The sequence below is a fragment of the Lepisma saccharinum genome, chromosome 18 (genome assembly GCF_977018435.1).
Source record: "Lepisma saccharinum chromosome 18, izLepSacc3.1, whole genome shotgun sequence".
Classification (NCBI taxonomy): domain Eukaryota; kingdom Metazoa; phylum Arthropoda; class Insecta; order Zygentoma; family Lepismatidae; genus Lepisma; species Lepisma saccharinum.
Window position 1 is genome coordinate 33834092 of NC_139246.1, and position 14984 is coordinate 33849075.

The 14984-nt window shown below is 37.6% G+C and overlaps 1 protein-coding gene across 8 annotated transcripts in view; it reads right to left on the reverse strand.

The window, feature by feature from the left end:
- LOC146002501 (chymotrypsin-C-like) overlaps positions 1-14984 on the reverse strand; it is a 167107-nt gene that overhangs the window by 25940 nt on the left and 126183 nt on the right. For all 8 annotated transcript variants that reach the window (XM_083140388.1, XM_083140386.1, XM_083140389.1 and 5 more), the window contains one exon: positions 10013-10108. In XM_083140388.1, the coding sequence (XP_082996514.1) occupies positions 10013-10108 (96 nt within the window). The remainder of the gene's footprint in view (positions 1-10012; positions 10109-14984) is intronic.

Sequence of the window (14984 nt, forward strand, 5' to 3'; positions counted from 1 at the left end):
AGCAACAAAATCTAAAAGTTATAAAATTTGATACAGGAAAGTATGCTGATGAAAGAATTAAGAAAGATTACCAAATTAAACTGTCAAATAGATTTGAGGTTTTGCAGGATTTAAATGATGATGAAAATATAAATGAAACAGACGTAAATAAGAATTGGGAGCACATACGTAATGCAATAGAATCAGAAGCTAAAGAAACTATAGGATACCATAAACCGAGAAAAAGTAAGCCATGGTTTGATAATGAATGTCATAATCTAATAGAAATAAGAAATCAGGCTAGACTTAGGTGGTTAAACAACTCAGATGATACAAATCTAAGCAATTATAATACAATAAAGCGAGAAGTTAACCGCACGTTTAGAAGTAAAAAAAGAGATTACTTGAAAAGCAAAATTAACGAAATTGAAACAAACAGCAAAAATAAAAATATCAGAGATTTATATAAAGGTGTAAATGAATTTAGAAAGGGGTGGCAACCTAAAGTAAACTTGATAAAAGATAAAGACGGTGATTTTCTAGCTGACCCAAGCGATATTCTAAATAGATGGAAGAACTACTTTAATGACCTTTTAAATGTCCATGTAGGAGATAAATCAGAAGTAAATGAAGTACACACAGCAGAACCTTTAGTTCCAGAACCTAACTTGACTGAAGTTAAAGATGCTATTAAAAGGCTTAAGAATAACAAAGCACCTGGCATTGATTTAATACCAGCTGAGTTAATTAAATATGGTGGAAATTCATTAATATGTCAAATTCATAAATTAATTTGTTTAATATGGAATAAAGAAGAAATCCCTCAACAGTGGAAAGAATCCATAATTGTTCCTGTGTTTAAAAAAGGTGATAAAATGAACTGCAATAATTACCGTGGAATTTCTCTACTCTCTACAACATACAAAATATTGTCTAACATTCTTTTAACAAGACTAACCCCATATGCTAATGAAATTATAGGTGATTATCAATGTGGATTTAAACGTAACAGATCAACTACACATCAAATTTTTCACATCAGACAGACACTTGAAAAAAAGTGGGAATATAATCAAAATGTCCATCAGCTATTCATTGATTTCAAAAAAGCATATGATTAATTCGGTCAAAAGAGATAAATTATATAATATATTAGTAGAGTTTGGAATACCTAAGAAGCTTGTTAATATGATAAAAATATGCACCAGTGAAACAGAAAGTAAAATTCGTGTGGGTAATAATATGTCTGACAAATTTATAATTCATGATGGGTTAAAACAAGGAGATGCATTATCTCCATTGCTCTTTAATTTTGCCTTAGAATATGCTGTAAGGAAGGTAAAAGAAACTAAAGAAGGACTAAAATTAAATGGTATGACTCAGTTGTTAGCATATGCAGATGATGTAGACTTACTGGGGGATGATATAAATACGATTAAGAATAATGCTAAAATATTTTTCAAAACTGCTAAAGAGATAGGTTTGGAAGTTAACAAAGAGAAAACTAAATATATGCTTACAGGCCGAAACCAAGTGTTAGGTAATAATCAAAATCTAATTATTGATAACAACTCGTTTGAACCAGTTTCCAAATTCAAATACTTAGGAGTAATATTAACAAATGAAAATTATATTAAAGAGGAAATAAAAAGTAGGCTTAATTCAGGAAATACATGTTACTTCTCTCTTCATAAACTTTTGTCTTCTCGTTTAATATCTAAGAAACTAAAAGTTAAAATATACAAAACAGTAATTTTGCCTGTGGTATTATATGGGTGTGAAACTTGGTCCCTTACATTGAAAGAGGAACATAAATTGAGAGTATTTGAAAATAAGATCCTTAGGAAAATATTTGGACCTAAAAGGGACGAGGAGACATGTGAGTGGAGAAGGTTACATAATTTAGAACTACATAATTTGTATTCATGTCCAGATATTATTAGAATAACTAAATCAAGAAGACTTAGGTGGGAAGGCCATGTGGCACGAATGGGAGAGGAAAGAGGAGTTTACAGGATTCTTGTTGGGAAACCAGATGGTAAGAGACCTGTAGGAAGGCCAAGACGAAGATGGAGGGACAACGTTGAGATGGACCTAAAGGAAATCGGTAGGGATGGAAAAGAGTATATAGATCTTGCTCAAGATAGGGACAGATGGAAGGCCTGTGTTGCTGCAGCCATGAACCTTCGGGTTTAAGAAGGCTAGAGAGTTAGTTAGTTAGTTAGGTTTTCATTGAATGACGTGGGGAGTTCCGGAAAGTTGGGAAAAGATATAATGAGGTTTTCATACTCACACATGCACAGCGAGCTATGGCGTTTATTAAAATGACACTTTCGTACTGCCTTACTTTGTATTAAGAAAATTGCATATCACAAGACTGTCTACATAGACGGTTGTAATACTTCTGAAATAAGAACTTTAATAATGTAGAATAAATAGCCTTTCATAATATGTACTATTATGCTATGTAGCAACTCTGTACTTTTCTATATTATTCTAATAAATTATTTGTAAGCATAGCTAAAGGATTATAAGCTAGAAGATGTAAAGTAGAGATGGTTAAGCGGAAGAAAAGGCTTGTGCCTTAACTTCGCCATCCAAAACAAGGAATAAATAAAAAAAAAATAGCCTTGTTCCGCTCCCACCAAAAAAAATATTGTCGATAAAGAATGCCATGCAGACAACAGGGAGACGACCCAGGAGAAACCTTTCGTTATTTAATGTAGTTTTTGTTCTTTGCTGGGGTAAGGGGTGAATTGGCAACCGTGGGAGAGGGGGTCTGCCTCCTGCCACCTCTGTGGTGTCGTCACTGGTCGAATGATCTTCCAAAGTAAGAAAAGCAACGTAAAATAACTGAAAAAGAAAGAAAATGCAACCACATTTTCTTTTCTGCCCATGACCTTCTGCTTGTTCGTAGATTGAAGTTCAAGGTTAGGGGTCATAGAGAATGCTCCTATACGGAAGACACAAAAGCAGAACTCGCAGCTTGTTACCAAGGAAGACCAGTGCAATGTTATTCTCAACTCAAGGTCGACTTGACTTAAATTAACCAACACTTCTAAGAAATGGCTATCAAGAACCGATTTAAAAATATATATACATATTTTGTTCGCTTCATACCTCACCGTGGAGTATTCAGAAATGTAGAAAAAGGGACTACAAAAGTCTGTCGCCACCGAAAATGGAGATTCCATTGTCACGCGTGGGACACGCCGACCACATTTTTTATATTAAAGTGACTATTCTACTGATAGTTAAGTAACATTTTTCTTACGGTTTTTGTGCAATGAAATATGAAACTTAACACTGTTGATTAAATATAACTACAAATTCGATACCAGCTAACTGTAGACCAGCCGAACGAGAACAAGTCTCTGCGCAAGTAGTGACGCGAGACGGCTCCACCAATGAACAGTGAGAGAAAAGGGATTGCGTAATGGGCGACGGGATTTCCGAGCTTTTCCTGCTTCGCTCTGTAAGCGTTGCCAACTTTTGCAAGCCACAATACCTAACGCACAAGGAAAACTGGCCGTATTTTTGTCTCTAGGTCCGTACGCTTGGTTTAAGAATTTCTTAGCGAAATACTAGGGATAAAAAGCAAGTGCAAATTTTGACAAGCCGTGCATTTAGCGTACGGAATAAGGTCTGGACCGTATGTCCGTACATGCCATGAAATTTCCGTACATGTACGGCCAGGACCGTTTGGTTGGCAACGGTTCATTTTCAGGTTTTACCTCGCTTTACTCTCACCTCGGCTAATCGCGACGATGAGGATGGAATAGAGCTTACATGAATTTGATATAACGCTCATGGGCAAGTCAAGAATCGTACCTAAAACCAGGGTTGTTAAAGGTCCAGGAATTATAAATTAATTCAATTCCGGTCCAGGAGAGAAAATCAGCGAGCGTAAACGGGTTCTGGACCGTAAAGAACCTTTCTATTTATAAAGTATTTCAATTCGGTCCAGGAATCAATTTTCCGGCTCAATTTAAATTCGGTCCAGGAAACTTTTTTCATTGAAACAATAGGCAACTTGGACCGAATTTAAATTGTGCTAGAAAAAAGATTCCGGTCCTGCAACGGAACTCAATAAAACCCTTAGAATTTATGGGTTCCTGGACCTTAAACAACCCTGCCTAAAACTCTCGTCAGCTGACTCTGAGCCAACCGCTCAGCGTAGTCAGTCATCGAGGATGTCATCAATGATATTCATCATCAGTTCTTCATGTAATCTCATCAGTCATCACAATGTTTAACCTAATAGGTAGAAAAGCAGTTTAAAATAACCTAATATAAAAATAGTAAGAGAGTCAGTGACGGCTCCAGAAATAAATTAATAAGAATGTTGGTTGGTTGATTTGGTGTTTTTTAAAGTCCACTTTATGCACAGTACGGCTAACCGGAACTCGACCTACAGTATAAAGTGCGAACCGAAACTCTATGAGCCTCCACCGGGTATCGTACTCGGGACCCCTTGATTACAAGGCGACGACGTTACCAATGAGCCATCGGGGAGGCCCAAATGAATAAGAAGGCATAGGAGAGAAGAAACGCATATAAATATTCAAAAAATCTTATTTGGGCTGAAAGATATTTCCATTTACAGTTTTTCTTTTGTTTGCTGGAGAGGAAGGCACTTTCTAACCTCAAATTCCTCAAGAAGAGCATACATTACACACACACGCACACACACACACACACAGATACACACATATGATATGATCCGTATTTTTATGTGACGTCATAACTTTAAAATATGTCAGTAATATATTTATTTTGAGCAAAGAAAGCGTAATTTCCGTGTTATTATATGTAACACTGCACCTTGTTTATAATGTATATCTTTTGTTTATTGTTTATTGTATGTTATGCTATATTATGAGTAGTTTAATGTATCTTCATGTTTGCGGGAGTGCACTATGTGAATTTGTATTTCTAAACATGTATAGATGTCAGTTTTGTTGATAGTATCCTTTTGTAGACAGTGAGTGATTCATCTGTACTTGAATCTGTGTTCTCGAAAATAGTATAAAAGCGAGGATATCGCGTAAGAAATATCACACTTTCGCCACGGATCGTGGAAGATTTTAAACTTAAAGAGAACTCCTCGGTGTTGTGCATATATCTTGGTGTGGTAGTTCGGGGCGCAAGCTAGGTCTATGTGATCATAGGCATGCCGATAGCCATGCATTGAGTTTATGAGTTTTTAGTTGAGTCAATTCATCGACAAAGCGAAATCCTCGCCTTCGTCTCAAGTATATTCGTATTATAATTGCCATAAATAAAGAATAAAACCTTTTAGTTTATCTACTGCAGCAATGTGGTTTTATTTCTCTGTGCTGTGAATATTGTCTTTGCCTAACACTATCCCTGTACCTGAGAGGAGTCTGTGTACTTCACCGAGTCTCATCGTTCACCGCTGAGTCTTATTAAGTTATTATTCATAAATATAATAATACGTTTAATAAATAAATAATACAAGCTTGAACGTATCACATACATACATACATACATACAAGGTAACGTTCCCCGTTCACTTGGCACATGCCATGAGGCATGTATAGGGGGATGTGGGGGTAGGGCCATTCTATCGATCTAGGCCATGTTGGAGGTGATGTGATCAGCACCACTCTCTGTAAGCCTACCACCTGGAGTTGCTCCCAGGTACCCATGTTATTGAGACTGCATGAGCCCCAGAGCCGCTTTGTGCGGGGACAAGGCCGGAGTAATTCCCACCCCGGAATCGAACCCGGATCTCCCGCGTGGCAGTCAGATACCCTGCTGACTAGACCATCTCGGCTCCAATATATACGAGGGGAGGGTGATAAGTATTGTGCCTTACTTAGAAAAAATTGAGCTTTACCCAGAAAAAATTGAGCTAGGAAGCTGAAACTGACACACTATTCTACATATGCCCCCAGGAAGTGAATGCACTTGCGACATCTGCCTGCAGCTTCTTAAATCCCTGCTGGTGTAACCACTCATTTGCAGCATTAGTTGCCTCCTGAACACTTCAAATCGTTGTCCCTTTAGGTTTTTTTTTCAGATGGGGGAACAGATGATAGCCAGATGCAGCCAGGTCAGGCGAATAAGTATAGATGGGGCAACACTTGAAAGCCTAAGGAGGTCAGTGTCGCCATTGTTTCACCTGCAGTGTGTGGCGAGGCATTGCCATGCAAGAACATGCTCTTCTGCATTGAACTTTCCTGGAGGTGCTTCCATTTTCACTTTGGACGTGAAAAACAAAGGGAAGTTAAAATCATAGAAAGTCTATTTTTGCACCATTACATATAGAAGAATTATTGATCAGTACACCCTGCAAATTTTAGCCTTCTAGCTCATATCTTTCTGGGTAAGGCTCAATACTTATCACTCAATTTACGATAACTTGCTTGGACATTTATTATTTTCTTGAATAAAAAGCGCCTCGAGTTTGCGTCTTCTTTTTCTTTTGACCTTGCACTCGCGTTTTTAATATGTTGACAATGCACCATCTCCAATTGTGGTTTAGCGCCCCCCCTAGATCTATTAAGTTTTATGTGCGTCCATCGATCCTACAAATTTTGAAATGAGAAAGCAAAGAAAACTCATTAAAATAATAAACGTTATATTTAATGATTCCTAGTTTCCATTTCTGATTTAAAAAAAAAAGTTTAGCATATTTAAGGATATTTCAGTTATGTCTTAGTGGATGAAGAAAAAATACTATTGCTACTACTTTGGTTAAATTAATTCCAGCAGTGTGTTACAAGAATATACAGGTTGAATTAAAAGTCCCTGACCAGTTATAGAATGAAAGGGAGTGTACATCGCAGCAATTGGTCATGGTAGTAATATGTTAGGCCTAGGGGGAAACTTTTTGGTGCATGTCATGACAACGTCCGCCATCTTGGATCCAACTTAATTTCTTTAAATGGGAAAGGGGAGCCAAGAGTAAGTTTCTCCATCGCATGCTAATAAATATTATTTTCGTCAGTAATTTATTATTATTATTTAAATATGATAATTTTCTGACGTATCCCTGAAGATGTTCTATGGATTCACATTGAGATTTCAAATTTAAAGATCGGATGGGAGCCTCGCATTCTAATCTCGCCCAAGGCCTTGCGATGTGTTGCTACTCTACTGCTTAAATGTTGATTGTAGGGAACCTGAAAATATTGCCCTTGTCAAGTCCTTGACTACATTTACCAAAGATCATGTATATTTTTCTAGTGCGGACAACAATAATTGCTCTACACCGATTGAGAGCCGCTTTAAGTATGAACACGTAACGTTGCGCTATGTGATATAGCCTAATTAACCGGCTATTTAGGGCCTCCCCGATGTAATTAAGGGGTCCTCGGTTCGATACCCGGTGGAGGCACAAGACACATTGGTTCGTATCACACCTTAAACTGTAGGTCCAGTCCCAATTATCCTTTCCGTGCATAAAGTGCACTTAAAAGAACAATTCAATTCAATTTACCGGCTATTTCAGTGGGCTCGAAGTCAATGTCCACTCTTGCCCCCCCCCCCCCCCCGGTTACCGACGCTCCAGCAAAGAAAACTTTTGAGATTGAGAAACAATTTGGGAGGGATGACTGACGAGGGTGTGGGAGAAAACTGATATGGAAATTAAAGACGGCGTCCGTTGTCATTTCAAAGTTACGACATATTCGCCTGGAATGAAAAAACAACACGATAAACTAATGTCATTTAATAGTAGAAAATGAAAATGGCATCAATCTTATATTGGCTCATAAGTACAGGGTGGCTCAATAAGTCACTTAACACCCCCAGTACAAGACCACTGCAGCGCGCAACATGGAAATGGCGATGACCAATTGTTATCAGGCCAAAGGGGAACCACATTGACGCCACCCACACGGTCGGCGGCCATCTTGATGTCCGCCATCTTGAATTCAACTTCAGAATTTTAAATGGGAAGGGGGTCGTGCGACATATCAAAATGGGCTAGAATTTCACGAGAAATGCAATGGTGAAGGTTTGTTCGACGTATCTTTAACCAGTAAAAAGTTATGACTGAATTCAATTCTTGTACCAATTTGCTCCTTTTCGAGGTGTTAGAAAAATGCCTTAAAATTTGTTTAGCGCTTCGGTAATGCACCGAGATCAAAGTGACGTCTATGGAGAGACTTTCGCATGCCATTGCACATTATTTTAATCGGATACATCCATGAAGAGCTGCGCATTATGAATGGTTGTCGCGAACAATTTACAGTGTGACGCTTCCATTGAATTAAAAGTCCTTCACAGTGACAAGGCTAATGTTTATGTTCATAAGGAAGTTCATAAACAGAATATGTGACCCTTGTCATCTGATAACTAACTTTGGACAAAAACTGGTTCATAACGTTCCCATAAGTGTTCTGGTGTTCTTCCCTATTGAAAAAACTCTGTAAAAAGTACCTTCTTTCATAAGCAAGGATGAAAAAAACTGTTTATTTAACAAATCCAAGTAGCCCTAAGCATTTAAGGTTCCGTTGATGGAAAATTGACTAACCAATCGTGTTCCACACAGCACGCCACACCATTAACTTACCATTCAGCTTTGATCTGTCGAAAATGGGTTATCAGATAAAAATCATCGAATATTCTGTTTATGAACTTCGTTATGAACATAAACATTAGCCTTGTCACTGTGAAGGACTTTTAATTCAATGGAAGCGTCACACTGTAAATTGTTCGCGACAACCATTCATAATGCGCAGCTCTTCATGGATGTATCGGATTAAAATAATGTGCAATGGCATGCGAACTTCTCTCCATAGACGTCACTTTGATCTCGATGCATTACCGAAGCGCTAAACAAATTTTAAGGCATTTTCTAACACCTCGAAAAGGAGCAAATTGGTACAAGAATTCAGTCATAACTTTTTACTGGTTAAAGATACGTCAAAAGAACCTTCACCATTGCATTTCTCGTGAAATTCTAGCCCATTTTGATATGTCGCACGACCCCCTTCCCATTTAAAATTCTGAAGTTGAATTCAAGATGGCGGACATCAAGATGGCCGCCGACCGTGTGGGTGGCGTCAATGTGGTTCTCCCTTGGCCTGATAACGATTGGTCATCGCCAATTTCAAATTCCATGCCGCAGTGGCCTTGTACTGAGGGTGTTAAGTGACTTATTGAGCCATCCTGTATATTAATTTTCAAGGAAAGATGTTTCCTACTTTATTGGGTTTATTAAAACAATTTGGTCAGTACTTACAAATGTGCCGGTAGATGGAAGCAATAGAATTACAATTATATACTTTGACATATTTTTCCTTCCACTTAACTTATTGATGATTGTAATAGACAAGATATTGAATTCATATACACTATTATGCACTATCTTTTAATTCTTCACTTTATGTTTAAATTAACTATTGATTTGAAATGGCATTTGGTTTCTCAAAGTTATTCTTTTGAAATATTTACTTATAAAAAAGACATCTTCAGTATTGTGTAGGAATTAAGTAAATGATGATGATGGTCTGTTCATGTTTCTTTTGGAGTTCTTGTCATATAAGTCTGAGAACAATGATATTAAAAGGAAGTTTTGCTAAACTAAAAACGTTAGGTACGGCACTCGAGACTCCGCGTTCCGCATCATTTCCGCCTAAAGATGACCAAAACTCTGAGTTATACGAGGGTAGTTTGAAAAGTAAGGTAAACGAAGCAGAGATGGCAGTACCATAATCAAAATCGATGCACGGTCGATAAGTTTGATCCTTCAATCGAGCTCTTCCTTGCAGAGTGTCAGTGTTTGTGGTAACTAAACTTCGAATTTTTAGATTCTAAAAAGTGTGCTTTTTAGGTTCCTAAAATAGGCACTAAAAATCCTAAAATAGGTTCTTCAAATCTTAAATTAGGATTGAAAAATCTCCTGTAGTAGGTTCCAAAAAAAGTTAATATGGTTCAAAATTACTAAGAAAATACTAATTAGGTGCAATCGTTAAAAACAAAATTTCAAAAGAACACTGTAGGTGGGCGGCGTGATCTTGACTGGACTATTTTCATGGCTTTAGCTTTAGTAACTTACCAGTGACTTGCTCCTTTCTTGTTGCTGGCGGCAGCGAGGGTACTATCCCTTGGAAGAAAACTCTAGGTGGCGAGGTGGCGGGTACAACAAAGGGTCCTGGAAATAGACACCGAACCGTTTTTACAGTGTATCCTAGGGGAAACGTTGAGTACTCGACTCATAGCCCAGAGAATAAAGGTTTCGTTTTTATTCTTTCAAATAATAACACAATTTAATATTGCGCAAATTGCAATGATGCATATTTTCAAAAATCAAATTGGGTTGCATATCAATTGTATTTCTCTCACAATGCTATAAATGTATAAATATAAAAAATATTGTTTTTAGGGTTCAGTTCCTCTAAAGTCTTCTAACAAACATTTCGTAACCATACAGAGTATAAAATACTATTCGTTGTTTCGAGAATTATTAAGACTTTCAACTCGAAGTTATTCACATAAAATGTTATACATAACAATTTTTTTTACAAAACTACTATTTTTCATTTTTCAAAAATAGATTTATTGATATATTATGAAAGTTAACACTATTTGGAGTATTTCTGAAAAAAAGTGATAGGTGCCACCGTTCTCGAATTATATCAAATCAAAAAAAAAAAATATCCAATATGGTGGACTCTTTTCAAGATGGCGACATTCAGCATGCACATGGCGTTCGGCTACTCGACTGAAAATATACGAAATTGTATATGAGTCATTCCATGCCAAATCAACACAGATATGTGCAATTTCCAACCTGACCATCTCCGATTTTCATGAAATTTGGGGCGTTGAAACTATGCATGGAACTTAGTAACTATGAAAATTTTTAGTCTCGTGCGTCTTGTAATTGTTAAATTATTCAAGGTCAAAGTTAGCAGAAATTGCACTGTTTGAGCGCGCTTACCTATACTAAATGTGCTGTAACTTCGCCACTGTTTCGTCTAGGAAGCTCAAAAAAAGTTTAAAGTACAGGGAATTGAACAAGCTTTCCAGTGATATATAACAAGCCCATCTTTCGATAAAAATATAATTTTGTCACGTGACCTTGACTTTTGACTTTGAATATCTCAAAACAAGTCATCACCAAAAATCGTGAAAAAAAAATATATTTGGTCCTTCATACCATACTCTAAAACATATCAAAAAATCATTTTGGGACTGCAATGGGATCAGAAGATACAAAATAATATGTGTAACTATGTGACTGATAAAAGCCTCATTACATGAACTATGACGAGTCAAAAGTCCTTTAACACCCCGTACAAAATGTAAAGGAGTTATCCTGGTCATGAAAGAAATAGGTTAGGCACAGGGAGATCTCTAGCTGTGTGTGTCAAGCGCAGGTCCGGCATATTGTTGACAGCCATATTGAATTCAACACAACAATTTCAAATTAAAGGGTGTAAAGTGATATATGAAATCAGGCTAGAACTTCACGAGAAATTAAGAGGCGAAAGTTTTTCCAAAGTATCTTTAACCAGAAAAAAGTTATTACTGCATGCTTGTAACCATTTTATCCTTTTCAAGGTGTTAAAAACAAAGTATTAAGAATGCTCCTAATGTTTTAGGAACTCGTTGAGATCACGCTGACATGTTGGGAGAGAAAGAAGTATACGCACCATTGCATATGATTTTAATCAGCAACATTCACCAAACACTTGAATAGTGGAGAATATTGGGAAAGTATCTCAAACAATTACGTGACACTTCCTTTGGAATTAAAAATTCTTCAGTGACGAGGCTATTTTTTATGTTCACGGTGAAGTTAATAAAAAATATATGCAATACCTGTGATTTGATAATCTACAGTAGACAGATCCCAGCCGAATGGTTATTGCTGGTAAGCTAATGATGTGGTATAGTGTATGGAGAACGGGAATGGTTGGTCCATTTTCAACAACGGTACCTTAAATGGCGAGGGCTTCTTGGATGTGTTAAGTGAACAGGTTTTTCATCCTTGCTTAGGGGACATGGCACTTTTCCAGAGTTTTGAAACAGGACAGTGTGTGACCACACTATGTGAACATTTTGGCAATTTCTTCATGGTAAATTTCTAGGTAGATTGATGGGCAGACGGGGATCTATTAAAAGGCCTGCACATTCCCCAGATCTAACATCTTAGGAGGACTAGCAGGACGAAGGTCTGATCTGTTACATGCTGGACTAAGAGTGGCATTTTGTGCCACTTTACGATTCGGCAACATTTGTTAGTTATTTTGCACTACTCGTACTAGTATGTTTTGTTTAATGTAAGTCATAGTTTGTATATTTTTAATGTTTGTTAAGTATTTTCTTTATTTTGAAAGGTAAGTATGTCATATTTTTAATGTATGTTAAGTATTTTTTTTATTTGGAAATGTACATCTGCATATTTATTATTAACAATAATAGAATAATACATTATAACATTATAACACATTTCAGTTCTACATTGTCAGTAAATTACAGTTCCTCAGTATTACTCACTATTATTAGAAATAACACAGTTGTCACAGATCTGAAATTTCATGCAGTGTCTTCCACAGACATTGGGCCTCCCCCATGGCGCAGTGGTAGCGTCATTGCCTTGTAATCAAGGGGTCCTGGGTTCGATACCCGCTGGAGGCACAAGTGGTAGTTCAGCGGAAGTGCCCGCGCAAGCAACATCGCCGTGCCTCTGCTCGTGAACCGGTGAGTCATCGGGACTCTGGCGTGCTTAGACAACGCGAAACGCGTAAAGTTTCAAGTTACGTAAAGTTATTGAATTGAAGGAAAAATGGAAATTCGTCGCGTAAATACGCTAAAGTTATGGTTTTCAAGTGTGAAGAAGTGCCCATCATCGCTGATGCTTCATCGTTGGCTACGGGATACTCTTGCATTGACTGAAGACCAGGTATTAAGTATTGAACTGGACCAATACCGTAAGTGTGTATATATTAAGTTAGTGACGCGTCTATTAGGAGAACAGTTAATTAATAAATTTGAAGGGAAGTTAGTGTATTGTGATGAGGATGATGAACATGAAATTAGATTAGACTGGGCTGATAGGACAACTACACTAGTGCGACTACATGTTATACCAATGGAAATAACCGATAGCCATATCCGTACAGTGCTTGCGCAGTATGGTGAAATTAAGACCCCTCCGGTGGACGAGCGATATTCGGATGAGCATATTTATAAAACTCGTACAGGCATTACGTTGGTGAGAATGGTTCTGAATAAGCCAATCCGGTCCTATGTATCAATACAGGGTATGCAATATTGGGTAACATATTATGGACAGAAACCTACCTGTAAAATATGTGAAGACACTCAACACACAGCACGGTTTTGTCCGTCCAGAACGACGTGGTGCTATGGGGGAGCGAGTGATACAAGATAATATTGGAGCATGTGCTACTCCTGTAGAAATCCAGCCTAAGCAGTCATATGCAGCAAAGGTACATAGACCACCTAGCCAACGTTCAGCGCATGAGACGGAGATAAAGGCTGACACACAATTTACAGTGTTGCCAATTCCAATGCAGTTGCAAGGAAAAACTGTGAACAATGAACGCGATAAAAATCTGCAAATAGAGCCGAAAAATGCTGATGTTTCAGAACACCAACTTGACCCTACCAAGGAAACACCTCTACCTGTGTCTATCCACAGCAAATCGTGGGCGGAAGAGGTGGCATCTTTAGACAACCTCCACAGTGATGTACGGGATAACGTTTTCGTGACTGACAGTCTGGAAACAACTGATCAAGAGATGCGCGAGTCTGACACTACGAGTAATCGTGAAAAGGAGACTGACATGTACGAAGCAGTAGGATCCCATACACTGGTAGATCAACAAAGCAAGGTTCAGTTTGGTGAAACCACAACAGGAACGAAGGACAATGCCAAAAGAAAATCAAATGTGAAGAGATTCCAGGAACAGAAGCAGTTGAAGAAGAAAAAAGTACAACAAAATGTGGCACCTAACCCCCACCACAAGAAGAATGTGAAGCAACAGGCAATAGCCCCCTATCCAGTGCGTATAACCAGATCCCAAAGTGTGACAAATTTGGCCCCGAGTGTTGATTTACAACCTGTGATCGGATCCAAATTCAGTGTTTGCCCTAGTGTGTGTAGTGAATGTGTGGGTGCAAGCAAAAATGAAAGTCAGAAATAGTATGTGTAAAATGAGTAAAGGTATATGATGTTTGATCAGGTGATTGGTGTGAAATATGCCATACATAGCCAGAGTATAATGTATAGCTATTTTTTTTCCTTTTAAGAATATTTGTGTGTAAGGTAGACCTAAAAACAGTAAAACAATGTATATATTTAACAGTATTGTAAAATCAAGTGTTTACATATCCATAGTGATGCTTACCACCATTAGACTTGCTAGTATAAACATAAACAAACTACAAAACAAAACAAAACAAAGTGCATTGGGGGACTTTCTAATTCAGTCCGCTATAGATATTGCTCTCATTCAAGAAGTAGCAATAACTGATTATGAGTTACCCTCTAGTTATATTGTCTATAATAATTCCACATATTCAGCGCAAGGAACAGCTGTATTAGTTAGAGACAATATACCTGTATCAAATGTAGAATACCATCCGAGTGGTAGAATTACAACTGTACAAGTGGAAAACCTGTGGATACGTAATCTGTATGCGCCTTCTGGTAGTAATCAAAGGCAGCAACGCAATGAATTTTTCGCAACTGAAGTGGCGACGGAACTTCAAGGTAATAAGCAACATATTATTTGTGGAGACGATTTTAATTGTGTTTTGTTGCCAAAAGACCAGCGCCCTGGATTTAATACATCCAATGCGCTGCAACAGTTGGTAACTGGGTTTCAATGGAAAGATGCATGGGACACTTTGCAACCAACAAGTGCAGGCTTCACATATGTAAAGGATGGGGGTGCTTCACGGTTAGATAGATTTTATGTTTCACCATCAATTATCCCTAATATCACTAATGTTAATATGGTGCCAACTTGCTTCTCAGATCATAGTGCAATTAT